This window comes from Staurois parvus, unplaced genomic scaffold (assembly GCF_062004578.1).
Source record: "Staurois parvus isolate SC_StPar_1 unplaced genomic scaffold, SC_StPar_1.0 ptg000423l, whole genome shotgun sequence".
NCBI classification, from domain to species: domain Eukaryota; kingdom Metazoa; phylum Chordata; class Amphibia; order Anura; family Ranidae; genus Staurois; species Staurois parvus.
The window spans coordinates 2,921,696-2,948,648 of NW_028318219.1; the positions used below are offsets into that span (position 1 = coordinate 2,921,696).

Below are 26,953 nucleotides of genomic sequence, written 5' to 3' on the forward strand. Positions count from 1 at the left end.
TGAGAAGAATGCTCGCTACATTGGTGGTCAGTGGAAAGAATGCTTCTTACATTAGTGGTCAGTGAGAAGAATGCTCCTTACATTGGTGGTTAGTGGGAATAATGCCCCTTACATTGGTGGCCCGTGGAATAAGCATTCCCCACATTAGTGGTCAACGGGAAGAATGGTTTCTGTACAGATAGCTCAAAGATTACTAGTGTCAGTGGTTATGTATCTGAGATTGGTAATCAGTGGAAGAAAGCTCCCTTTAAACTGGTTGTAATTGCAAAGAGTTCCATTACTCTGGTGGTCAGTGAAAAGAATGCTCCTCACATTGGTGGTCAGTGAGAAGAATGCTCCTTACATTGGTGGTTAATGGGAAGAATGCTCCTTATATTGGTTGTTAGTGGGAAGAATGCTCCTTACATTGGTGTCAGTGAGAAGAATGCTCCTCTCATTGGTGGACAGTGAGAAGAATGCTCCTTACATTGGTGGTTAATGGGAAGAATGCTCCTTACATTGGTGGTTAGTGGGAAGAATGCTCCTTACATTGGTGTCAGTGAGAAGAATGCTCCTTACATTGGTGGTTAATGGGAAGAATGCTCCTTACATTGGTGGTTAGTGGGAAGAATGCTCCTTACACTGGTGATCAGTGAGAAGCATGCTTCTCACATTAGTGGTTAGTAGAAAGGATGCTCCATACATTGGTGGCCAGATGAAAGAACATTCCTCACATTGATGGTCAAAGGAAAGAATGCTTCCTGTACAGATAACTCAAAGGTCAGTGGTGTCTGTGCCGTTGTTACTCATCTAAGATTAGTAGTCATTAGAAGAAGGCTCCCTTTAAATAGATGGTAATTGGACAGAATCTCACTACTCTGGTGGTCAGTAGGAAGAATGCTCTGTACATTGGTGACCAGTGGATAGAACATTCCTTACACTGGTGGTCAATGGGACGAATGCTTCCTGTACAGATAACTCAAAGATCATTGGTGTCATTGGTTAATTATCTGAGGTTCAGTAATTGCTAATTTCTCAAGGAACACTTGGCACCCTCTAGAGGAACCCTACTTGAGACAGTCTGCCCTAACAGGAAGTCAGATCTAAAAATGAAATCTGGAGAGTTGAAGTAGGCTGAAAGCAATAAAAGGTACATTCTTTCATAGATTTTTTTTTTAAACTAGAATTTAGCGTTGCTTTAATGATATCCAATTTGTACAAAAGAATCCAGTCAGTTATTGTATCATAACTACTACTTTGTTATATTTTATTTAAAAAAGCGTAAAAAAAACATGACTAAGCTCTGGGGGCAAAGCAAAACGCGTTGGAGGTGTGGCCTGGTTGTAGCCTGGGATGAGGTTCTTACACTCTCACACACAGGGCTTGCAGCAATGTGCGGCTCACAGGACATTTTCTTCCTAATTAAAAAATATTGCATTATGCAAAGAGATCAGTCTTCTGATAATACTGTACATATTGTAAACAACAATCTGCATTCTCTATGAGTTGTATAGACCTTCAACATTTTGTAATTGATTACTACTGTTTGAAATGCAAATGTTCTGACACAATTCTTCAGAGGAAGATATAATACCAGGACATAGATCTACAAAAGTATGTAATGGTGGAAATCTATACAACTTTTACACAATGTTGATGGTTGAATGTTGACAATATGTAATATCAAAATGACCGATCTTCACACAATGCTGCTGAGTTATTTTTTAATGCTTTTAATGATTTTGTTGAATAAAATATAACTAAGTGGTTCAATAATTTATTAACAGAATGGATTTGTTTGTGCACGTTAGGTGCAATTATAGTCTCAAATCTCAAGCTAGGAGAAAAATACATTTTTACAAAAGATGTGGGTATTGTACACCTAAATGTGAGGATCCATATATATAAAAAAAATGCTGTACAAATGTGTCAACTATTTACACAGGCATGAGTAATTTGCCTAATATGTTTATTTACTAGGATCGTCAGCATCATCTAGTGCAGTGGTTCTCAACCTGTGGGTCGTGACCCCTTTGGGGGTCGAACAACCCTTTCATAGGGGTCGCCTGAGACCATTGGAAAACACATATTTCCGATGTGTAAAGAGCAGCTACTGTGTAGAAAGCAGCTGCTGTGTTGAAAGCAGCTACTCTGTTAAAAGCAGCTACTGTGTTGAAAGCAGCCGTATTGGAGGTAAAACGACACTCATGAATTATAATTACTGAGTAAATAATTTTATGGTTGGGGGACACCACAACATGAGGAACTGTATTAAAGGGTCGTGGCATTAGGAAGGTTGAGAACCACTGATCTAGTGGCAATAATGCAGCAGTTTTCTTGAAATACCATAATCAGAAACAATTACCACTTTATTGCTACTAGATGGCGCTCATGGTCATAGGAGATAAATGCATTAAGCAAATAATGGTGAAGATTTGTTGCGCCTTTACAAATAACTGACATATTAGTTAAACAAAAATAATTTTTATACATAGACCCCATAGTGACCTGTTTAGTTATATAGATCCGTACATCTTTAAACATTATATACATATCTTTTTACTAGCTGTCTTTGGTCCAATTGTGTGATCTCATGGGTGTCTTCCTCCTATGGTGAAAGAAAGGTCCAGACACCTGCCACATAATGATGTGGCAGATTTTCATTCTCTGCTGCATGCTCCTATAAGCCCGGGCCAGTTTGATAATATACCCCCCCCCCCCCCCCCCATGGGTCAGGCTCACGACAACATGGGATCACAGGAAGCGGTTTGAATTCTGCTGTTTGTCATCCATCCAGGCAGACAAGCAGAAAATGATTGGAGAGGAATACTGGGAGGAGATGAGTATTGCATAATTTTTAGTTTTTTTAAATGCACTGGAGCACTGAGTATTTTGTGTTGGCTGCAATAGAAGAAGCAATGGAACACTAAGAGGTTGATTTACTAAAGGCAAATAGACTGTTCACTTTGCTAAGGAAGTTGCACATTGCAAGGGGAATTTTCCCCGGAACTTAGTGAATGTGGAGAAATTTCACTTTGCAAAAATTCCCAATCACTTGCAAGAAACAAAAAATGCATTTTGCTTGCTTATGATTGGATGATGGAAGGCAGCATAGCTTCACCACATTCACTAAGCTCTGGAGAAATTTCCCTTGCAAAGTGAGCAGCTTATTTGTCTTTAGTAAATCAACCCCTCTGCCCCTTTTCTCTGGATGACATGGGGGTTGATGTACTAAAGGCAAGCAAGCTGTTTTGCAAGGAAAATTTCACTTTGCAAAGGTATTTACCCCAGAGCTTAGTGAATGAGGTGATATTTTACTTTGCATAGAATACCCAACTTGAAAGAAACATAACAAGTGCATTTTTGCTTGCACATGATTGGATGATGGAAGTCATTAAAGCTTCGCCTCTTTCACTAAGCTCCGGGGAAAGTTCCCTTTCAAAGTATAATTTCCCTTGCAAAGTGAGCAGTCCATTTGTCTTTAGTGAATCAACCCCACTGTCACTTTGCTCTGGATCGTCAAGGTGACATGGGGGTTGATTCACTAAAGGCAAACAGGCTGTTCACTTTTCAAGGCAAGTTGCACTATGCATGGGAACTTTCCCCAGAGCTTAGTGAAAGAAGCGAAGCTCTGCTGTTTGCTTTTAGTAAGTCATTCCCTATGTCATCCAATGCGAAGTGACAGTTGGGTTGATTTATTAAACACAAACAGACTATTCACGTTGCAAAGGAAGTTCTAATTTTCCCCAGAGATTAATGAATGTGGTGAAATTTCTCTTTGCAAAGAATACACAATTGAATGCAAAGAACTATTAAAACAAACAGTATTTTTAGTTGTACATGAATGGATGATGAAAATCAGCAGAGCTTCATCTCATTCACTAAGTTCTGGGGAAAATTCACTTGCAAAGTGCAACTTCCCTTGTAAAACGAACTGCCTGCTTCCCTTTAATAAATCAACCCCATGGTCTCTTTAATATGTGTTTTCTGCAGTTGTGTATTTAACAGTTGTGCCAGATATAAATGAGTGAAAGCTGGATATGAATGAGTGAGCGCGTATTTTGTCCGATACGCGTTGTTTACTCTTCCTGTGTTTTGAGGAGCGCATCCAGCATCTAAATTCCAAAACAAACAGAACTATGTGGGGAAATTAGTCGTGTTTTGTGCCTCGGGCTTCTGATGTCTCGCATTCGGCAACCTAACAAGTTTTAATTTAGCAGACGGATTTCCGAATAGGTCAAATATATTGTAAATCTAAATAGGGCTTTCGTAGGCAAAAGCTGCAATTTATTCCTAACCCATTCTTTCCCGGAGAGACTTTTTTTCTGTTACATCATATCAGGGCCGATGTATAAAAACCAAAGAAAATTGGAAATTTAAAGGTCTATGCTGACTGTTACCAATTTGAACTATTTTTTTTCTGCAACCAATCAGGTTGCTTCATTCATTCTTAAAGTGACACTAAACTCAGTTTAAATACATTTCTATTCCAGTATGTATTTTTAAAGAAGAACTAAATCCATCAATTACATAGTTTCAATAAATAGTTACTGTACATTCCCTACACGTGCAGAGAACGTATCTGTCACTTTTGCTTGTGCTCTTCACCAAACTGTCAAACCATCAAATAGCTGGTGTCATAACTGATCACATGTGCAGCATCATGGCACTTGAAGATCAAACAGAAGCTAAGATGGCAGCCTCCATGGCTGAAAAGAAAAGGAGGGTTTAGTTCAGCTTTAACTCAAAATGTCCATTCTATTGCTCTCAGCCTTCTCCAGATCTTCAAATTCATTTTTTTTTGCTGCTGTGACTTCCTGTTAGAGAGTGGCTATGTTTATTCTCCATGGTCCCACTGTATGTAGGAACCCTCTCTTGCCCGTTCCTGAGATTAACTATGACCTATGGGATTTGTAATGTGCATAAAGCAGTGTAGATGACCACAAATAGTGTCCACTGCTAGTTACAAATAAATGGAAGTGAGGGGGAAAAGAAGTCGGGAATCCATGGAGGATGGTACAAGGAGGTGGAAAAACAATAAGAAACAATTTTATGAAAAATAGATGACAGGGCCATTAAAGAGGAACTTCAGTTTAAAAAAAAATTAAAAGTAAACAGCTACTATTACAGTAGCTGCTGACTTTTAATATAAAGACACTTCTTCAGGTCCGCGGTGCCGCCATGTTGACTGTGAGAAGCTGGCTGTGACTTCCTGCAACTTCACAGCTAGCTCCTCATTGCCCATGTGTGAGCAGTTCTGCATTCCATGAATGTTCCTGGAGCCTCCTGGGACCTGTAACGTGTCCCAAGAGGTTGCTGGCTGTAGAGGTCAAACTTCCGCTCAGATCGCATAGGTAATCCAATCAGATGTGGGAGTGGGTATCTGTCAAGACAAGGTACCCAATCCCAGAAAGAAAAATATCTAAGTCCTGTGGGGGGGGGGGGTGGCAGACAATCAGTGGAACTGCCTTTAGTAAGTGAAGTTCCACTTTAAGTACTAGTTGTACATGGATTATTTTTGAAGAATAGGCATATTATTTATTATCACATTAGGCTGCCCATACATGGAGCATATACCCGCTGAAACTCGTTTACTGCCCGCCACCCTTCGAGTGCAAAATTGTCAGCTCAACAGAACAAAATACAATAGCCACAGCAGATTCGTTCATTTGTGCTATTTAGCATGGATAGAGAAAAATATATATATATATTATATATATACAACCACATGGAAGAAAAATATATTTGAAGTATATTTAAAAAATATTCTTCCCAAATATATTGCCATATATTTGAAATGCTACAATTGTGGCCATATTTAATATATGAAAAATATATTTTAATAAATAAATATATATATATATATATATATACAGTATATATATATATTTATATACTGCATGTTGAAATGCGTTTTTATTACATAATATATGAAAAATATGTTTAAAAATACATTTCAAATATACTATATGTCTTTAAAAACACATCTATATTTTTGGAATGCATTTACAAATATATGTAAAAATATATGTTGAAATTACTTTTTTATATGTTAAAAAAATCTGAAGATATTCAAAAAATATAGATTTGAATCCAATCCTTACATCACCAAGTGCAATGCAAAGCGTCAGATGCAGTGGTGTATAGCACACTACCACTGGACTCTAGAGCAATGGAGATGTGTTCTCTGGAGTGACCAAACACATTTCTCTATCTGGCAATCTGATGGATATGTTTGGGTTTGGCGGTTGCCAAGAGAACGGTACTTGCCTGACTGCATTGTGCCAAGTGTAAAGTCTGGTGGAGGGGGGATTATGGTGTGGGGCTGTTTTTCAGGGGTTGGGCTTGGCCCCTTAGTTCCAGTGAGAGGAACTCTTAAGGCGTCAGCATACCAAGACATTTAGAACAATTTCATGCTCCCAACTTTGTGGGAACAATTTGAGGATGGCCCCTTCCTGTTCCAACATGACTGCGCACCAGTGCACAAAGCAAGGCCCATAAAGACATGGATGAGTGAGTTTGGGGTGAAGGAACTTGACTGGCCTGCAGAGTCCTGACCTCAACCCGACAGAACACCTTTGGGATGAATTAGAGTGGAGACTGTGAGCCAGGCCTTCTCATCCGACATCAGTGCCAGACTTCACAAATGTGCTTCATGAAGAATGGTCAAACCTTCCCATAGACACACTCCTAAATCTTGTGGATGGCCTTCCCAGAAGAGTTGAAACTGTTATAGCTGCAAAGTGTGGGCCAACTCATTATTGAACCCTACAGACTAAGACTGAGATGCCATTAAAGTCCATGTGCATGTAAAGGCAGGCCGACCAATACTTTTGGCAATATAATATATGTATGTGTGTGTATATATATATATATATATATATATATATATTTTATATGTGCCTGCTATGGGTTTCCTTTGGATACTCTGGTTTACTCCCACACTCCAAACGCATGCCGATAGCTTAATTGGCTCCTGTCTAAATTGCCCCTAGGATGTTTGAATGTGAGTTAGGGACCTTAGATTGTAAGCTCCTTGAGGGCAGGGACTGATGTGAATCTACAATATAGATGTAAGGCACTGCAAAAATTGAATATAAATACCTGTAATAATAATATGTGTATATACCTGTATATACCATTTATATAGCACCAGTGTGTTCAGACATGTAATTAATTCCTCCATTGCTACTTTTTTTTCTGCAGGAACACATACAGTTTTTCTGTACAATGCATATTATTTCCTGCTTTCCTGTTTTACACAGTTTATATTTCACTCTTTAGTTTTCAGCCACTCAATATAATGACAAATTGCTAGTCCTTTTTGGTGTTAGTGGAGCAATTATTGGCTTCAGTCAGACAAAAGCAATTGATCTGCTGAATTTCTCTGTTTGCAGAGAAAAGGTCAGCTCAGTCGTCAAAAAAAACAAGAATCCGGGATGTTCTGGACTGATGAAAAAGAGGAAAATCATCAGGCAGCCTTGACAGTAAAATCTCATGTCCCGTCTTTATTCCACATTAAATTGTACAGAGTTAAGAACAGAGCCTCAGAGACTCTAATTGTCTACTTGTAACTGTTTCAGTAGTGCCGAGTCTAAGTAGACTTCACTTAGTCCCACATGTGAAATGTATATAAATAGTCTCCAGTAAAAGGGTAAATGATCTCCAGGTATATATCATTTTAGACAGCAAGACAGTAAGTGAAAGCCCAGACCTCTGGTGTCCTCCACTTGGATTAGTTGTTCTCTATACATTTCTCATGCAGCGTTACAACTCACCCTAAACATATTGCAGTTAAATCATTTCTATGGAACTTCTCATGCTTATTTATACTACCAGCCTTATGATATTTTTTTATTTAATTTGAATTTCTAATGAGACCCACTATACTGACACAGTGTTGTCCAATGCAATAGAAAAACAGTGTGACCAAAGAATGTATGCAAGGTTTATTTCATAATGTGACCAAACATTTTGCACACCTGACCAATACACCTATTAATTGGGCTAAACATATGTTACCAAACCTTCATGTTATTGAGTTCAGTTGTTAGATGTGAAAAGTACTGCTAATGTGACACCATAAAAATAGATTTTTTTGACAGTTGTGCACTTCCATTTTGTGGCAACAATTTGGGAAGACCATTTTTTGTTTCAGCACGACTGCCCCTGTATTCAAAGTAAGCTCTATAAAAATATGATTTGATGATTCGTGTGACTTGCATCTAAATCCTACTTAACACTTTTGGGATGAATTAAAAAGCCAATTACATTGTTAGAATGGGCACCAATTCCCACAGACACACTAAAAAATCTTCTGGAAAGATGTCCCATAAGAATGATGGCTGTTATAGCCTCAAAGATGGGGGGCAAATCCATATCAATGCCCTTGGTTTTGAAATGTGATGTGCAGCAAACCCATATAGGTGGGACTGTCAGGGTTCCACAAACTTTTGGCCATATAGTATATAGTACCTTCAGCAAAGAAAGAAATGCAGGTATTGCCTACAACTACCATGCAGTCTTTATATTTCATTATTATGGACAATATCCATGTTTTTCTAGCATGTCTATCAGAGCCCTAATTACCTTAATATATTGCCTTTTTAAATTTGGGTTACTGAAGGCATTCCAGAGGCTGATTGTGATAAACTTCACTAGACCAAGCATGGACATCTAGGACACCTTCTAAATTTTTTGGAACTATCCTAGTACTGCCATTCCCCACCAGCGAACAGCTACCGGCTGCTGACACCTGAGCTACATACAGTAAGTTAATTTGAATCTGTGATATATTGTATCATAAAATGAGTCCAGTATTTTCAGGTGGCAGACATTAATAGCTTGGACAATAAGGTACCATAATGGGTGCTGCACCTGGTCCAAGTTACATTTGTTTGTTTAGAAGAAGATAAAATCTAGTGCTACAAACAGTTGAATAATGTTTAATGAATACAATGCCTCAGGAGGTAAGATGCTTGATATTTCAGAAATCTGCATGGCATATAGAGCAAATAAATTAACATTTTTTTTCAGTGCATTATTATACATAAAATATCCAAGCTTACTAAGGTTTTCACAACTAAAAATGTATTACGATGCACAGGGATCATGCAAAAGTTCTGGAATGTCAGGCTGCACAGAACATTTAGGTGCATAGGGCTCAGCATACTAAAGGTGATAAGGGTTCAGCACATTAGAGGTACACAGGGCTCATTACAGCAGATGTATATATAGTTCAGTGCACAGGGAGGTTGGATAAACAGGGGTTATTACCTGGCTGCCAAGAACAGCACACAGCTGACGGCCAGATAAGCCAACAACATGAAGAGCCAGACAGCAGGAGAGAAAGGATCCAAGAAGGAGAAGTACCCAGGCTTCCGGCCCTGTGGGAGACATGGGAATATATACAGGAGGGAACATATGTATACGAGAGGCACACTGCGAGGCTTAGGGTGCACAAATACAAGGAGAGAGCACAGCGAAAAGGGTATACATGTATATGAGATGTCACACTATGAAGTCTATAGCTCTAAGGGAAAAATCACTTATGTCATGTGTATATACAGCAAATGTGCATGCATGGGAATATCATGTGTCATGTGTGTACAGTTATGTATTTATAGAAGGAAGATTACAGTTTCAAATTCATACCACTAAACATGAAAATGCAGTGTAAACTGGGTACACAATAAACACGAGGCCAGGGGGGAAACTATAGCCACAGTAGTCCGTGCAACTGCTCTGAGGCCTAGCAGTACAGGTGGACAACCCTATCTATAATATACTTTACCTGGACACCTTTTGGATAAATTAATAAATATGTAATATTGCTAAAATTGTCTTGCCCCCCTAGGCCATCTGTTCCATCCTCCTACCTTAGCTGATTGACTAGCCTAAGCTCTGATTCACACATCCTATATAGTCCAGCAGCAAGAATTAGTCAGTTTTTGTGGCTGGAATCACAGGTGGTTGCAGACAACTGCAACCAGCTACTGTGTACAAGGCAATGACTGACTGACAGGCAACACCACTCTCCACCACTGTTTGCATATATCTGCACATCCTGAGGTCATCTGTGGCTAAGATCAGATGGCCAGCCCTGGACAAAGGTGGACTGAATCCAGAGCTGGCAGTCTGACCCTAGTCAAAGGTAACCGCTGGATGTGTAGATGCATATGAACAGCGGTGGACAGCTGTGGAAGGCATCTTAGCTATGGCTGTCCCACGGGCGGACTAGCAACTCATGGGGCCCCCAAGCAATAGGGGATCATGGGGTCCCTGTGTCTTTGCCCACACTCAAACCACACCCAAAAAAGCCTATGAAATGTACCAGGGGCATCTCATGGGGCCCCCTACTGACCCTGGGCCCTCGGGCAGTGCCTGAGTGCAGGAATGGTCAGTCTGCCCCTGGGCTGTCCACAACCACATGTAATTCCAGCAGCAAGACACTGCTAATTCTTGCCTCAGGAACTGAATGTCCAGATCTTACAGGATGTTTGAATGAGGGTAAGTTTAACAAAACCAGATGTTATAGCTACACAAGGCATGCCGAGGCAGGACTGTCATCCTAACCTACTAGCATAATTTTCCAACAACAAAATGGTAAATCATGCAGGGACAGGAAGAATAAATATACAGTCAGGTCCATAAATATTGGGACATCGACACAATTCTAACATTTTTGGTTCTATACACCACCAGAATGGATTTGAAATGAAACGCACAAGATGTGCTTTAACCACAGACTGTCAGCTTTAATTTGAGGGTATTTACATCCAAATCAGGTGAATGTGCTTCGCAGTCCTCCTCCCTAACCACTAGACCACAGGCCTCTGCCTTCAAATCAGGTGAATGGTGTAGGAATTACAACAGTTTGCATATGTGCCTCCCACTTGTTAAGGTACCAAAAGTAATGGGACAATTGGCTTCTCAGCTGTTTCATGGCCAGGTGTGTGTTATTCCCTCATTATCCCAATTACAATGAGCAGATAAAAGGTCCAGAGTTCATTTCAAGTGTGCTGTTTGCATTTGGAATCTGTTGCTGTCAACTCTCAAGATGAGATCCAAAGAGCTGTCACTATCAGTGAAGCAAGCCATCATTAGGCTGAAAAAACAAAACAAACCCATCAGAGAGAGAGCAAAAACATTAGGCGTGGCCAAAACAACTGTTTGGAATATTCTTAAAAAGAAGGAACGCACCGGTGAGCTCAGCAACACCAAAAGACCCGGAAGACCACGGAAAACAATTGTGGTGGATGACCGAAGAATTCTTTCCCTGGTGAAGAAAACACCCTTCACAACAGTTTGCCAAATCAAGAACACTCTCCAGGAGGTAGGTGTATGTGTGTCAAAGTCACCAATCAAGAGAAGACTTCACCAGAGTGAATACAGAGGGTTCACCACAAGATGTAAACCATTGGTGAGCCTCAAAAACAGGAAGGCCAGATTAAAGTTTGCCAAACGACATCTAAAAAAGCCTTCACAGTTCTGGAACAACATCCTATGGACAGATGAGACCAAGATCAACTTGTACCAGAGTGATGGGAAGAGAAGAGTATGGAGAAGGAAAGGAACTGCTCATGATCCTAAGCATACCACCTCATCAGTGAAGCATGGTGGTGGTAGTGTCATGGCGTGGGCATGTATGGCTGCCAATGGAACTGGTTCTCTTGTATTTATTGATAATGTGACTGCTGACAAAAGCAGCAGGATGAATTCTGAAGTGTTTCAGGCAATATTATCTGCTCATATTCAGCCAAATGCTTCAGAACTCATTGGACGTCGCTTCACAGTGCAGATGGACAATGACCCAAAGCATACTGCAAAAGCATCCAAAGAGTTTTTTAAGGGAAAGAAGTGGAATGTTATGCAATGGCCAAGTCCATCACCTGACCTGAACCCAAATGAGCATGCATTTCACTTGCTGAAGACAAAACTGAAGGGAAAATGCCCCAAGAACAAGCAGGAACTGAAGACAGTTGCAGTAGAGGCCTGGCAGAGCATCACCAGGGATGAAACCCAGCGTCTGGTGATGTCTATGCGTTCCAGACTTCAGGCCGTAATTGTCTGCAAAGGATTTGCAACCAAGTATTAAAAAGTGAAAGTTTGATTTATGATTATTTTTCTGTCCCATTACTTTTGGTCCCTTAACAATTGGGAGGCACATATGCAAACTGTTGTAATTCCTACACCGTTCACCTGATTTGGATGTAAATACCCTCAATTAAAGCTGACAGTCTGCAGTTAAAGCACATCTTGTTAGTTTCATTTCAAATCCATTGTGGTGGTGTATAGAGCCAAAAATGTTAGAATTGTGTCAATGTCCCAATATTTATGGATCTGACTGTATATGGCACTGGCAGGTAGGCCAGAACCTTGGAACCTATTATTATACATGTGTTACTGACATGACACATTAGTGGTTGTTTGCCGTCCCTGGCATCCCTGCTGCCTTAGGCTGCAACCTATGTTAACTATGTTAAATTCAGCCCTATGTCTACTGGTAATTAGCGTACTGCAGTGATGATAATGCTGCTAGAATGGCACAAGCAGAAGTTGATAAAAGTGAAACCCCAGGAACGTCTTATATTTTGATCACCGTGGATAAGGGTTAGAACCCCTGCCATATTTTTATTGATATTGTGCTGGGGAGAAATCTTGGTAGTTCACAGTCAGAAGGACAGAAAACAGGAAGATATCCCTTCATTGGGTACACGGACAGCAGCAAAAACACCTTTTTCGTAGAGTATGGGAATATTTAAAGCCAACATTGCATATTCCTGATATGTGCCTGCTGTACCATGTACATGTATGAAAAAGTGCCCTGTTCTCTTTGTATTGCTTTGTGTGAAATCCCTGGTGTTCCTGCCAGTCCCTCTGCTTTCCTATTAAAAACTGACCACACTAAGCAGGAGAACAGCATGTGGTTAGTTCTCTAGCTGTGCTCTCCTCCAATGAGCAGACTTGTCCTGACAGCCCTCTTACCCCTGCACAGTCTTTCACTGGGAAGTTCAGTGTGCTTCTGTTTCTTTTCCTCCCAGCTGAGAACAGAGGAAATGTGATCACTTACAGTTGTGTTCAAAATAATAGCAATGTGTTGAAAAAAGTGAATAAAGCTCACAATCCTTCTAATAGCTTTTATTTGCATACACACAAATGCATTGGGAACACAACACATTCTATTCCAAATCAAAACATGAAGAAAAATAGATCAAATTTGTGTTGTTCCTCTAAAAAAATTGAAGAAAAGTGAATATTAGACTGTTCAAAAAAATAGCAGTGTTTGTATTCTTTACAAGCTCAAACATTCACTATATAAACTGAAAAATGTTTGAAGATTTTGCTTTCCTTTGAATCACTTAATGATTTTTTAGTTGTATAAGCACTGTTTCTGAGAACTGCTGTACATCTGTGTTGCATGGAGTCACCCAACTTCTGGCATCTGTGAACAGGTATTCCAGCCCAGGATGATTGGACTACATTCCACAGTTCTTCTCTATTTCTTGGTTTTGCCTCAGAAACTGCATTTTTGATTGGGCTGGCCACTCCATAACGTCAATCTTGTTGGTCTGGAACCAAGATGTTGCACATTTACTGGTGTGTTTGGGGTCGTTGTCTTGTTGGAACACCCATTTCAAGGGCATTTCCTCTTCAGCATAAGGCAGCATGACCTCTTCAAGTATTCTGATGTATTAAAATGCGTTAAATAGGCCCAACACCGTAGTATGAGAAACATCCCCATATCATGATGCTTGCACCACCATGCTTCACTGTCTTCACAGTGTACTGTGGCTTGAATTCAGTGTTTGGGGGTCGTCTGACAAACTGTCTCCGGCCACTAGACCCAAAAAGAACAATCTTACTTTCATCAGTCCACAAAATGTTGCACCATTTCTCTTTAGGCCAGTCAATGTGCTCTTTGGCAAATTGTAACCTCTTCAGCACATGTCTTTTTTTCAACAGTGGGACTTTGCGGGGGCTTCTTGCAGATAGCTTGGTTTCACATAGGCGTCTTCTAATTGTAACAGTACTCACAGGGAACGTCACACCTTCTTTGATCTTCCTGGAGATGATTGTTGGCTGAGTCCTTGCCATTTTGGCTATTCTTCTATCCATTCCAATGGTAGTTTTTTGCTTTCTTCCACGTCTTTCAGGTTTTGGTTGCCATTTTAAAGCATTTGCGATCATTTTAGCTGAGCAGCCTATCATTTTCTGCACTTCTTTATATGTTTTCCCCTCTCCAATCAACTTTTTAATCAAGGTACGCTGTTCTTCTGAACAATGTCTGGAACTACCTATTTTCCTCAGAATTTCAGAGAGAAATGCACTGTAACCAGCATGTACAACATTTGCTGCCTTCCTTCCTGCCACCTGTTTTTCAAAGAATGAATGACCTCACTAATAGAACTCCACACTGCTATTATTTTGAACATGCCCCTTTCAATTAGTGATTCAATGACACAGAATCAGCAGCATGCATGTCATGACTGTTGGGTCTGTTGGATTTCTATTTTTTTTTTTTTTTTTTTTTAAATCACATTATTACAAAATTTCCATAAGAAGAGACACAATACATATAAATATCAATACATTTCTACTCTGTCCCTTCTATTTACCACTTTTATTTCCCTTCCCTCCCAACCCACCATTTCCCCCCTTCCCCCCCTCCCTCCCCTCTGCAAGGTCTCCAGTCTCTCTAGTCCCAGTAACTTCGAATAGCTTCCTAGTTTAGAGTTTTCTATATTTCTCTTTCAATCCCGATTTTTCCCATTTTTCCCATCGTGAATAGTATATTTTCATCCTGTCTTCCTGCATATGATAAGATTTTTCCATTCTGCTAATCTGGTTTACCCTATTGATCCAATCCTCCTCCGTTGGTACCTCTGTCTTCCGCCAAAACTTGGGGATCAACCCTTTTGCTGCACTTAAGTAGTACCATACACCTGATTCTTTATATTTATTTACTGTTGTCTCAACACTATGTAGGAGACACATGGTTGGGTCTAATCCTATGTCATTTCCAGTTATTATTTCTATTAATTTGACTATTGTCTTCCAGAAAACCTGAATTTTTGGACATTGCCACCATATGTGAAACACCGTGCCCTCTTCCCCACATCCTCTCCAACACATTTTTGAATTCTCCCCCCTCATCCTGTGCTCAGTACTCGGTGTAATATGCCATCGTGTCAAACATTTATAGTTAATCTCAACGTCTCTCATACTAACACTCTCGTGAACTAATCTAAATATCTTATTCTGTTGATCTTCATCTATCCCCACCCCCATATCTCTTTCCCAATTTGTTATGAAAATTAACTTTGTGTCTGTGTCTAGTTCTGTAAGTATTCTATACATTTTTGTAACACCGTGTTTCCCATCTCTACGTGTTTCTAATAGCCTTTCAAACATATCTGTTGGATTTCTATTACTCTACTACACCTGCTAGTAATTTATTTACCATATAGAAATATCATTGCTACCAAAAAGAGTGATTGATCAGGTTAGTGATGTCTGACTGCTATTATTTTGAACACAACTGTATAAAAAAAAAGTATTTATAGCATTCTCTATATCTATACGCAAATGCTTTGCCTTTCATTTTTATTTTAAACTGGATGGGCTGTTTTACAAGGTAAGGATTTACATATACTTTAACCATCTCCCTCCCAGCCTATAGACAAATGATGGCAGAGCGGGAGTTCCACTATCCTGGGTGGACGTCATATGACAACCTCCCAGCTTAGGGCTGTGCTGCAGTGTGATCTGTCACCTGCTGTGCCCATCGGCTTCCATTCATTGTGTACTATTGTGTTTATCTCTGTGCTTGGTCACATTGATTACATGGCAGGGGTGGACTGACCATTTGGAAACTCGGGCACTGCCCGGGGGCCCAGGGTCAGTAGGGGGCCCCATGAAATGCCCCTGGTACCTTTTTCATAGGCTTTTTTGAGTTTGGGCAAGGACACAGGGGCCCCATGATCCCCTATTGCCCGGGGGCCCCATGAGTTGTCAGTCCGCCCCTGTTACATGGTACAGACAAGGTCAATCACAGCCCATCTGTATCATGTGATTGTGGCCAAGAAAATTATTACTGTTGCCTGTGGCTCTGTTGTGGAGATTTTCTTCCCTTCATGCCCCAATGACAATGGTCACCAAGACAGGAAGTGATGGGAAATGTCCCTGTACAGGACACAGACAGTAATAAATTAAACAGGAAACATTTTGTTGGATTTCCATTTTTACTTTAACATGGTCTTTGGAGAGGTAAGAAAAATAATTGAAGTGATGTGCAACGGATTTCTATTACATTGAATTACACTCCTAGACAAAGTACATGGTCAGGATTAATCTGGACATACACCAGTAGGATTTTGTTAAAAATGTTTCATTTCAAGAGCATTCATTTGATTCTCTAATCATTAGCGGGGCCAAATCGGCATTCACTTTCAACCACAGTGACAAGAAAATTTGAAAGAGCTATATGGAATTTTTTTTGTGAACAAATTATCTAACAGTGTATGTGGTTTTCTTTTGGAAAAGTCCATTCATTCCAAAATGGAATGTTAAGAGTAAATGAAATTTTGAAGTACTTTTGAACAACATTCAGGAAGACATCAAGATTTTCTTGTATTTGAAGTATTTTGAAGAATGTTCACACAATTGTTTGAAAATGTACTAGTGTAAGACCAGCTACTCAGTAAAGCAGGGCAAAAGAGTAATGGTGATGGGTCAAAGTTCAGAGACCTAAAGCAACCAACCAGAAATTATTTTAATAACTGATCTGACTGCAGTAACGTGAAAAATGACTGACTCTTTTCACTGCCTTCTTGACTACTCCTGGATGAACACTATATATGAATAGAAATGAGCACACACACGAAACATTGTCAAGTATGCAGATCACATTGTGCTGGGTATACACTTTGAGGGAAGGAGAGTTCTAGGGAATGGATTGTGTATATGCCAATAAAAAGTATACATATCCAACATGTCTGAAGGGTGTACACATCCTGCAAAAAACGTGTACATGGGATGGAGCACAGTACAAGGTATGAACAATAATAGCTGATAGTATAAATCTGAAGCCTAAGGGTCCTTGCACAGGACCATAAAACATGCAACTTTTCTTTTTAGTATACAGAATCTGAACACAGTGCATTGTTTTCTATGAGTCAGTACACACACAATGAGTTATGATCACTGCGCTGTGCTCAGATCTGTAAAACAAAAATTGAAAAATGTGCGCTTGCGGTAAGTAATTTATGCATGTAGGCATCTCTATGCATATAAATGCATCTACATGGGTACATGTAATCCGTGGTTAAAAAAATGAATGTAAAAAGAATTTCATGGATGTGTACACAGACTGTATTTGCATTTTTCCACAGGATATTTCTGCTAGCCTCTTCCAACAAGATCCTATGTAAGTACATCAGTCATTTATTATACTCTTGTGCCAAGACACTAAATGGGAATAAGAAAGGTAATAGCAGTAGAGGAGGTAGTAACGGCAGGTGCGGGATCTACATATATATACCAGCAGAGAGGGTGCATTACGTAGATAGATAGTTAGATGGACAGACAAATGTAACCTGATGCTGTCCCTGATGTTGTATATAGTATTTGTATAGTGCATTCTATAGAGTTCTTTTTTTATATAGATGTGCATAAGGATAGATAGATAGATAGATAGATAGATAGATAGATGAACTGCCAGACTGACAGACAGATGTACTCTGATGTCTGATGCTGTCCCTGATGTTGTGTATGGTATTTGTATAGTGCATTTCATATGGTTATTTTATGTATATACAGTAGGCACAGTGGCTTAGTGGTTAGCACTTCCGTCTGGCAGTACTAGGGTTGTTGGTTCAAATCCCAACCACCTGTCTGGAGTTTGCATGTTCTCCCTGTGGCTGCGTGGGTTTCCTCCGGGTACTCCGGTTTCCTCCCACACTCCAAAGACATGCTGGTGGGTTACTTGGATCCTGTCTAAATTGGCCCTAGTATGTGTATGTATGAATGTTAGTTAGGGACCTTAGATTGTACACCCCTTGAGGGTTAGGGACTGATGTGAATGTACAATATATATATATATATGTATATATGTAAAGTGCTGAGTAAATTGACGGCGCTATATAAGTACCTGAAATAAATAAATAAATAATGTGCATAAGGATAGATAGATAGATAGATAGATAGATAGATAGATAGATAGATAAAAAGACATGTACTCTGATGCTGTCCTTGATGTTGTGCATACAGTCAGGTCCATAAATATTGGGACATCGACACAATTCTAACATTTTTGGCTCTATACACCACCACAATGTATTTGAAATGAAACGAACAAGATGTGCTTTAACTGCAGACTGTCAGCTTTAATTTGAGGGTATTTACATCCAAATCAGGTGAACGGTGTAGGAATTACAACAGTTTGCATATGTGCCTCCCACTTCTTAAGGGACCAAAAGTAATGGGACAATTGGCTTCTCAGCTGTTCCATGGCCAGGTGTGTGTTATTCCCTCATTATCCCAATTACAATGAGCAGATAAAAGGTCCAGAGTTCATTTCAAGTGTGCTATTTGCATTTGGAATCTGTTGTTGTCAACTCTCAAGATGAGATCCAAAGAGCTGTCACTATCAGTGAAGCAAGCCATCATTAGGCTGAAAAAACAAAACAAACCCATCAGAGAGATAGCAAAAACATTAGGCGTGGCCAAAACAACTGTTTGGAACATTCTTAAAAAGAAGGAACGCACCGGTGAGCTCAGCAATACCAAAAGACCTGGAAGACCGCGGAAAACAACTGTGGTGGATGACCGAAGAATTCTTTCCCTTGTGAAGAAAACACCCTTCACAACAGTTGGCCAGATCAAGAACACTCTCCAGGAGGTAGGTGTATGTGTGTCAAAGTCAACAATCAAGAGAAGACTTCACCAGAGTGAATACAGAGGGTTCACCACAAGATGTAAACCATTGGTGAGCCTCAAAAACAGGAAGGCCAGATTAGAGTTTGCCAAACGACATCTAAAAAAGCCTTCACAGTTCTGGAACAACATCCTATGGACAGATGAGACCAAGATCAACTTGTACCAGAGTGATGGGAAGAGAAGAGTATGGAGAAGGAAAGGAACTGCTCATGATCCTAAGCATACCACCTCATCAGTGAAGCATGGTGGTGGTAGTGTCATGGCGTGGTCACGTATGGCTGCCAATGGAACTGGTTCTCTTGTATTTATTGATGATGTGACTGCTGACAAAATCAGCAGGATGAATTCTGAAGTGTTTCAGACAATATTATCTGCTCATATTCAGCCAAATGCTTCAGAACTCATTGGACGCCGCTTCACAGTGCAGATGGACAATGACCCAAAGCATACTGCAAAAGCAACCAGAGACTTTTTTAAGGGAAAGAAGTGGAATGTTATGCAGTGGCCAAGTAAATCACCTGACCTGAATCCGATTGAGCATGCATTTCACTTGCTGAAGACAAAACTGAAGGGAAAATTCCCCAAGAACAAGCAGGAACTGAAGACAGTTGCTGTAGAGGCCTGGCAGAGCATCACCAGGGATGAAACCCAGCATCTGGTGATGTCTATGCGTTCCAGGCTTCAGGCTGTAATTGACTGCAAAGGATTTGCAACCAAGTATTAAGAAGTGAAAGTTTGATTTATGATTATTATTCTGTCCCATTACTTTTGGTCCCTTAACAAGTGGGAGGCACATATGCAAACTGTTGTAATTCCTACACCATTCACCTGATTTGAATGTAAATACCCTCAAATTAAAGCTGGCAGTCTGCAGTTAAAGCACATCTTGTTCGTTTAATTTCAAATCCATTGTGGTGGTGTATAGAGCCAAAAATGTTAGAATTGTGTCGATGTCCCAATATTTATGGACCTGACTGTAGTATTTGTATAACGCATTTTATAGGGTTTTTTATATAGATGTGCATAAGAATGGATGGATGGTTGGATTGATGGTTAGATAGATAGATGTACTCTGACTCTGTCCCTGATGCTGTGTATGGTATTTGTATAGTATATTTCATAAGGCCAATTTTTTCTATAGATGTGTAATAGCGGAAGCACCCTACTTCTGCAGAACATCTGGGGCAGCATTAGCGAGATTATAAAATGGAACGACAATTGTTAGGCGGCAGAGGACACATGTAGGACAGAGGACATGGTGTGACAGACAAATGACAGCACACACTGATGGATGTGTCAAGAAAGGACATCATATTCAGAAGTGTCAGACTAGTCTGTATAGAAAGAGGGAGGCTTGATAAATTTGCTGCATTACACAGAAATATACTGAAAATGGGTAAACAGTAACTGAGGACAAGGTGAGCACATACTTGTTTTATTTTGCAAGAACGCGACAGATGGAGTATAAATGGTCCTGACCTGGTTCATCTCAACTCACCATGTCATTATAAAATATCTACTCATATATTGGGCTTTTAAAGTTACACCAATTGAAAAGCTACTGGGAGGCAGTAACTGGTGATACATTTCTATAATTGATATGAAAAATATTGGATCGATATGTGTTTTGTAAAAATCATATAGGCATCAATGGGTTATTAAGGAGGCTGCATGTCACTGCTGAACACCCCACAGATATATTACAGGTTACTATAACCCAGGGGCGGACTGACAACTCATGGGGCCCCTGGGCAATAGGGGATCATGGGGCCCCTGTGTCCTTGCCCACACTCAAAGCACACCCAAAAAAGCCTATAAAAAGGTAACAGGGGCATTTCATGGGGCCCCCTACTGACCCCGGGCCCTCGGGCAGTGCCCGACTGCTCGAATGGTCAGTCCGACCCTGCTATAACCTATAGTATATACTGTGTAGTACCTATAATAACTATAGTACCTATAATGGTAACCCTATAAAAACAAAAATTTCCATTATCTCGATGGCCTTTTTTTAATAGGGTTTTATGTGTGTGCAAAGCGCATTCCAATCACTGTAGACATATTTTGACATTTAGTGTGAAGTGTACTTAATCTGGCTATACATAGTTAGATTTTTGTTCCAACATTCATAGGAAAATCATTCGTCAGAACATTCTTTCTTGCCATCAATGGGTCCAATCATTTCTTTTGAAAGCTCGTATACATATATAATAGGTTTCAATACAATATGTGCATTTTTCACCAAAAGAAAACCACATTTACAGTTAGAATTTCACTTATGAAGAAGGGCAGCAACAGGGAAAGGGACTTTTTAGGCACCAAAAACTAAATAAATAGAATAAAAAATTATCTTTATTATAGAAAATATTAAAAATTGCACGAAACCCAATGCATATAAAAGGACATTATAAGTAAATGGGTCCAGACAGCATACATAAGCCACCATAAGATACATTAGCATAAACAAAAATATGCAAATTATAACTTACGCATTTCAACTTTTGACATTCTTCAGAGGGATGTATCGTGTTGGTGTCATAGGACCTAAACTGGCAACTGCAACATACTTCCTAGGGCGATGGGTAAAATCCCCAAGCCAGGGAATGGCTCTGTCTTGTAAAATGCGAAGGATGCCAAAAAATCCCACTGCTCTGTAGTGTTCATAAAGCGTATCTATAAAGCTCCATGAGGATGGAAAGTGGTAACTGCGTCCAATACAAAAGCCAGGCAATTCAGCCAATAGAGGGAGAGTGGGGCAGAGCAGCACTAGATAATCAATGGAATTAGGGAGCATCTGTCTGTTTGTATTGGACACACTTTCCATCCTCATGGAGCTTTATAGATATGCTTTATAAACACTCCAGAGCATTGGAATTTTTTTGGCGTCCTTTGCACTTTTACAAGACAGAGCCTTTCCACGGTGTGATTTTTACCTTCCTCCCAGGAAGTATATTGCTGTTGCCAGTTTAGATCCTATGACACCAATACCATGCATCCCTCAAGAGTTGAAACACGTCGGGTTTTATATTGTATATTATTGTTTATGCTCATGTATCTTATGGAGGCCTATGTATACTCTATGGACCCATTTACATTTTATATACATATACAAGGGCAGACTGACCATTTGGAAACTCGGGCACTGCCCGGGGTCAGTAGGGGGCGCCAAGAGATGCCCCTGGTACCTTTTTCATAGGCTTTTTTGAGTTTGGGCAAAGACACAGGGGCCCCATGATCCCTTTTTTCCCGGGGGCCCCATGAGTTGTCAGTCCACCCCTGTACATATATATACAGTTGCGCTCAAAAGTTTGCATACCCTGGCAGAAATTGTGAAATTTTAGCCTTTATATTGTAAATATGGCTGATCATGCCAAAAAATGCTCTTTTATTGAAGGATGATGATCATATGAAGCCATTTATTATCAAATAGTTGTTTGGCTCCTTTTTAAATCATAATTATAACAGAAATCACCCAAATGGCTATGATCAAACGTTTCCCTCCCCTGGAATGTTTGGCCTTGGTACAGACACACAAAGTGACACACACGGGTTAAAATGCCAGTTAGAGGTTAATGTCCCACATCTGTGGCTTTTTAAATTGCAATTAGTGTCAGTGTATAAATAGTCAATGAGTTTGTTAGCTCTTACATGGAAGCACTGACTAGGCTAGATACTGAGCCATGGGGATCATCTAAAGAACTGTCAAAAGTCCTGCGTAACAAGGTAATGGAACTTTATACAGATGGAAAAGGACATAAAAAGATGTCCAAAGCCTTGAATATGCCAATCAGTACTGTTAAATCACCTCTTAAGAAGTGGAAAGTTCAGGGATCTCTTGATACCAAGCCAAGGTCAGGTAGACCAAGAAAGATTGCAGCCATAACTGACAGAAGAATTGTTCAGGATACAAAGGGAAACCCATAGTTAACCACGAGAAAAATACAGGCTGCTCTGGAAAAAGACAGTGTAGTTGTTTTGAAGGAGCACAATATGATGACACTTGAACAAAAATGAACTGCATGGTGGAGGTGCCAGAAAGAAGCCTTTACTGCATCAATGACACAAAAAGGCCCGGTTAGGTATGTCAAGGTGTTGTCAGGCATATTGTAACCGGGCTTTTTGTGGCATTGGTGCAGTAAAAGCTTCTTTCTGGCACCTCGACCAAACACCTAATTTTTGTTCAAGTATCACCGTATTGTACTCCTTAAAATAAACCACACCATCTTTTTCCAGAGCAGCCTGTATTTCTTTTGAGGTTTCCTGTGGGTTTTTCTTTGAATCCCGGATAATTCTTCTGTCAGTTATGGCTGCAATCTTTCTTGGTCTACCTGACGTTGGCTTGCTATCAAGAGATCCCCAAACTTTCCACTACTTAATAGGTGATTTAACAGTACTGATTGGCATATTCAAGGCTTTGGACATCTTTTTATGTCCTTTTCCATTTTTACAAAGTTCCATTACCTTGTGACGCAGGACTTTTGACAGTTCTTTTCTGATCCCCATGGCTCAGTATCTAGCCTAGTCAGTGCTTCCATGTAAGAGCTAACAAACTCATTGACTATTTATACACTGACACTAATTGCAATTTAAAAAGCCACAGATGTGGGACATTAACCTCTAATTGGCATCTTAACCCGTGTGTGTCACCTTGTGTGTCTGTACCAAGGCCAAACATTCCAAGGTAAGGAAACATTTGATCCGGGCCATTTGGGTGATTTCTGTTATCATTATGATTTAAAAAGGAGCCAAACAACTATTTGATAATAAATGGCTTCATATGATCATCATCCTTCAATAAATGAGCATGGAGGAGGAGGAACTGGCTCACTTCTCTGTCATGGCAGCTTCCACAGCTCTGAACTAATCCCATTGAAGCGGCTGTGGTGTCCTCCCTCAGTGGAGAGTTCTCTGTGATTTTCCCGTTCAGTTATCACCGGAGGAAGGAGAGCCGTGTGTTATCTGAGCGACCATCCTTCCCACACAGGAGACAGACCCCAGGTGCACTACCAGGATTAGAGGAGGGAACCAGTGACCAGACCCTACCCATTCCAGGGTGTCTAGAAGGGACATCTCCATTACCCAAATTTGCAGAGGAGAGGATCCTGCTCCAGGCTGCACCATCAAGGGAACCCATGCTCCTGTTTATCTGATTCTTGAGCAACAAGATTGCGCTTCCGGTGAGTGGGCAATCTTTCTATATCCACTGTGATCGCACTTTACCGGATTTCCAGATTTATGCACACGGGGAGTTATTTAAGGACGGTCCATCATTTACCAGTGGATAAACCACCACCATCTGATTGGCTATATTCTGGACACTACACAGTATATGTAAATTTGTAATTTACAGTTTCCAGTGGGAATAAACAATGCCCTGTCTTTGGGTGGACTATAGTGCCCCATTACTATCAGTGGGAGAAATAGTGCCCAGTCTTTGGTGTCAGGGGGAGGAATAGTGCTGAATTGTTGGTGTCAGGGGAAGGAATAGTGCACTATCATTTTTATTATTGGGAAGAATTGTGCCCCATCGTTGACATCAGTGGGAGGAATTGTGCCCCATTGTTGGTGTCAGAGACAGGAATTATGCCACATTGTTGGCGTCAGTGGATGGAAAAGGGCCCCAAAGGCAAGATAAAGGCAAGAAACAGGCCTCATCCAGCCCCTGAGCTGAAATTAGAGACCTCTGATCTACATGAACCCCAAAGCAATTTTTCTTCTGCGTCTTGTGCCATGCTATCACCAAAACTAACACTGCAGCATACCCGTTGTCTTTTTAGCAATCTGGTACAGCTTTCCTAAACTATACAGTATGTTCTCATTTGCTTGTATAATATGAAGGACTGGCCAATCAGAATAGTAATAAGCACTGGACCTTTTTAGGGGTCAAGAGTTATCACAAGATCAGCAGTCAGGTGAATAGATGTCTATAGAAGAAGACAAGTAGAGGGTGGAAATAGAAGTTTTTGGTGAATTATTATTGGACCACAGACCTTCATGACAGTCCTATCCTATAACACTCATAATATAGAGCAGACTATAAGCTAACAAATTGATAGTGAACTAAGGTCACATTTCACACATTTGTGGAGGTTATGTGTTAACAATTTCCATTGAAAAAAAAAAATAGCACCAGCAATAAGGATATAGGAGGCAGAGAGGGTCAGGGAATAACTGCACTGCCAAAGTCAAGAATTGCATAATAGCTCCCCTCAGGTTCCAGGGCTCCTGGGGTGCTCCAGCAGGTATCCAGTGATATATCCATATGGAGGTGCCTGCTTTACACTCCTGCTCTTAGTTAAATTTGTTTATTGTGAGAACAAACTTACTAAAGAGGACCTATTACTGAAGGTATAGGGGGACGTGAGAACATCTCAACTCCTTGCCTCCCTCCATGACCCCTGGTCACCCAATGAGACGAGCGGGTCCCAGTTTTAGGGCTTTTGAGACAAGAATCTTCTTTAAAATCAATGTCCTGATAAACAAGAAGTATTCTGCATTTTTGAAGATAAACATGGGTGCTTGTAGGCACAACAGCCTGCCTGCAATAATGTATCCTTGGACCAGATCAGGGTCACCTAAAATGTGGAAGCAGTGGTCTCTCAGCAGAGGTCTGGCATACCCCATGCTGAGTCAGAGCTATAGCTCTCCAATAAGCATGGACATGAGCCTTCCTGACTGCAGAGCTATAGGCTTCACCTCTGCAAAGAGACCACTGCCTCCTTCTCTGCAGCATGCTGGCAGGAGACAGGCTTTTCTACTTAGGCCCTGTCTACTTTCTAAAGAAAAAGAAAGCCAACTTTAAAGGCTTGATTACACTTGTGTTCCTTTTTTTTGATAGTTGAATGGGCTTCAACAAAGGCAATAATTCTCCACAACCTTCTGCAAACCTGGTTGTGGTGATGCTTTCACTTTCTCTTGAATAGGTGCATTTGGTGGCGATACTGTCTACTGAACGTGCCAAGGGGAATGTTTGCGCATTTGAATGTTTTGTGTAATTTGCTGTGACACAAAACATCATGGCCGTGGCATGTGTGTACCACTAAAAGGCTAACTTTGCAGCTGAAGGAGGGGGAGGTGGCAGTTGAATGGAGGTGTCACATGGCTCAACCATCTATTTTTACTTCTCTACAACTGCAACTGTAATTGAGCCTAGGTTCACACTACTGTGGACTGTGCGGACCGCATTTGCTCAGCATGGCATGGCAGCCAATTAATTTGAATGGGCTGCTGTGCCCATGTATCCTGCAGAAAAAAGGTGCTTGCACCTTTTTTAATATGTGGTCATAGGGAAACTGCAGTCTTTTTCCCTGTGGTTCCCTCACAAGCAAAAGTGCTGTGGGCTGAGATGAATGGAGGTGCCATTCAGAATGAATGGCAGCCTCGTACGCCTCATAAGAGCAATGCGATTTGGCTGTGGGTGAAGAACAGGTGCGACTCTTGCACCCGCAACCACCCGTGGATTGTGAGCACGTGTGAACCTAGCCTTAGGCCTAAAACTTTGAACACCATTTATTTTGATTTTGGGCTAATTTGTATTGGACCTTGAGTGTATTTAGCAAATTTAAACTGAAATTTACAGTAATTTGGGCTTTAAGGAAAAATATAAATAGACAACAATATGTACAAATCTGTAGATTCTCCTGCGCTCCTATTGTTTTGCATTTGCCATGAAGATGCAGTTCAGTCTCACAGAGCTCCACTGCTTGAATGTATAGGAAAGAAGGGGCAAAGGTGGGGTGACTTCTGAGCCTTCTGCTCTACAGTTTTTTAGCCTTCAAAGTCTATAGTGAATTCCCAAACGCTTCGAGAGATAGCTAAGAGGCACACAGCATGCAGAAATGTTTGAGGATGGAAATCTGTGAATAGAGATAAGTGAAGCTGACACTGTTATAGTCTTCTCACACCATGATTCAAATCCACTGAGCTATTGAAGTTCTTCTTTAAAAGGGATGATGTTTAGATGGCTGCTCTTTGGTAACAATGTACAGAATGGAGAACCTAAATATGTATGGGAGACAATGTAAGATATACCTATTGT

General features: G+C 40.4%; 1 protein-coding gene across 3 annotated transcripts in view; it reads right to left on the reverse strand.

Annotated features, from left to right (window-relative positions):
• Positions 1-26,953, reverse strand: part of GRIK5 (glutamate ionotropic receptor kainate type subunit 5) — a 535,332-nt gene that overhangs the window by 45,306 nt on the left and 463,073 nt on the right. For all 3 annotated transcript variants that reach the window (XM_089687354.1, XM_089687353.1, XM_089687352.1), the window contains one exon: positions 9,256-9,365. In XM_089687354.1, the coding sequence (XP_089543480.1) occupies positions 9,256-9,365 (110 nt within the window). The remainder of the gene's footprint in view (positions 1-9,255; positions 9,366-26,953) is intronic.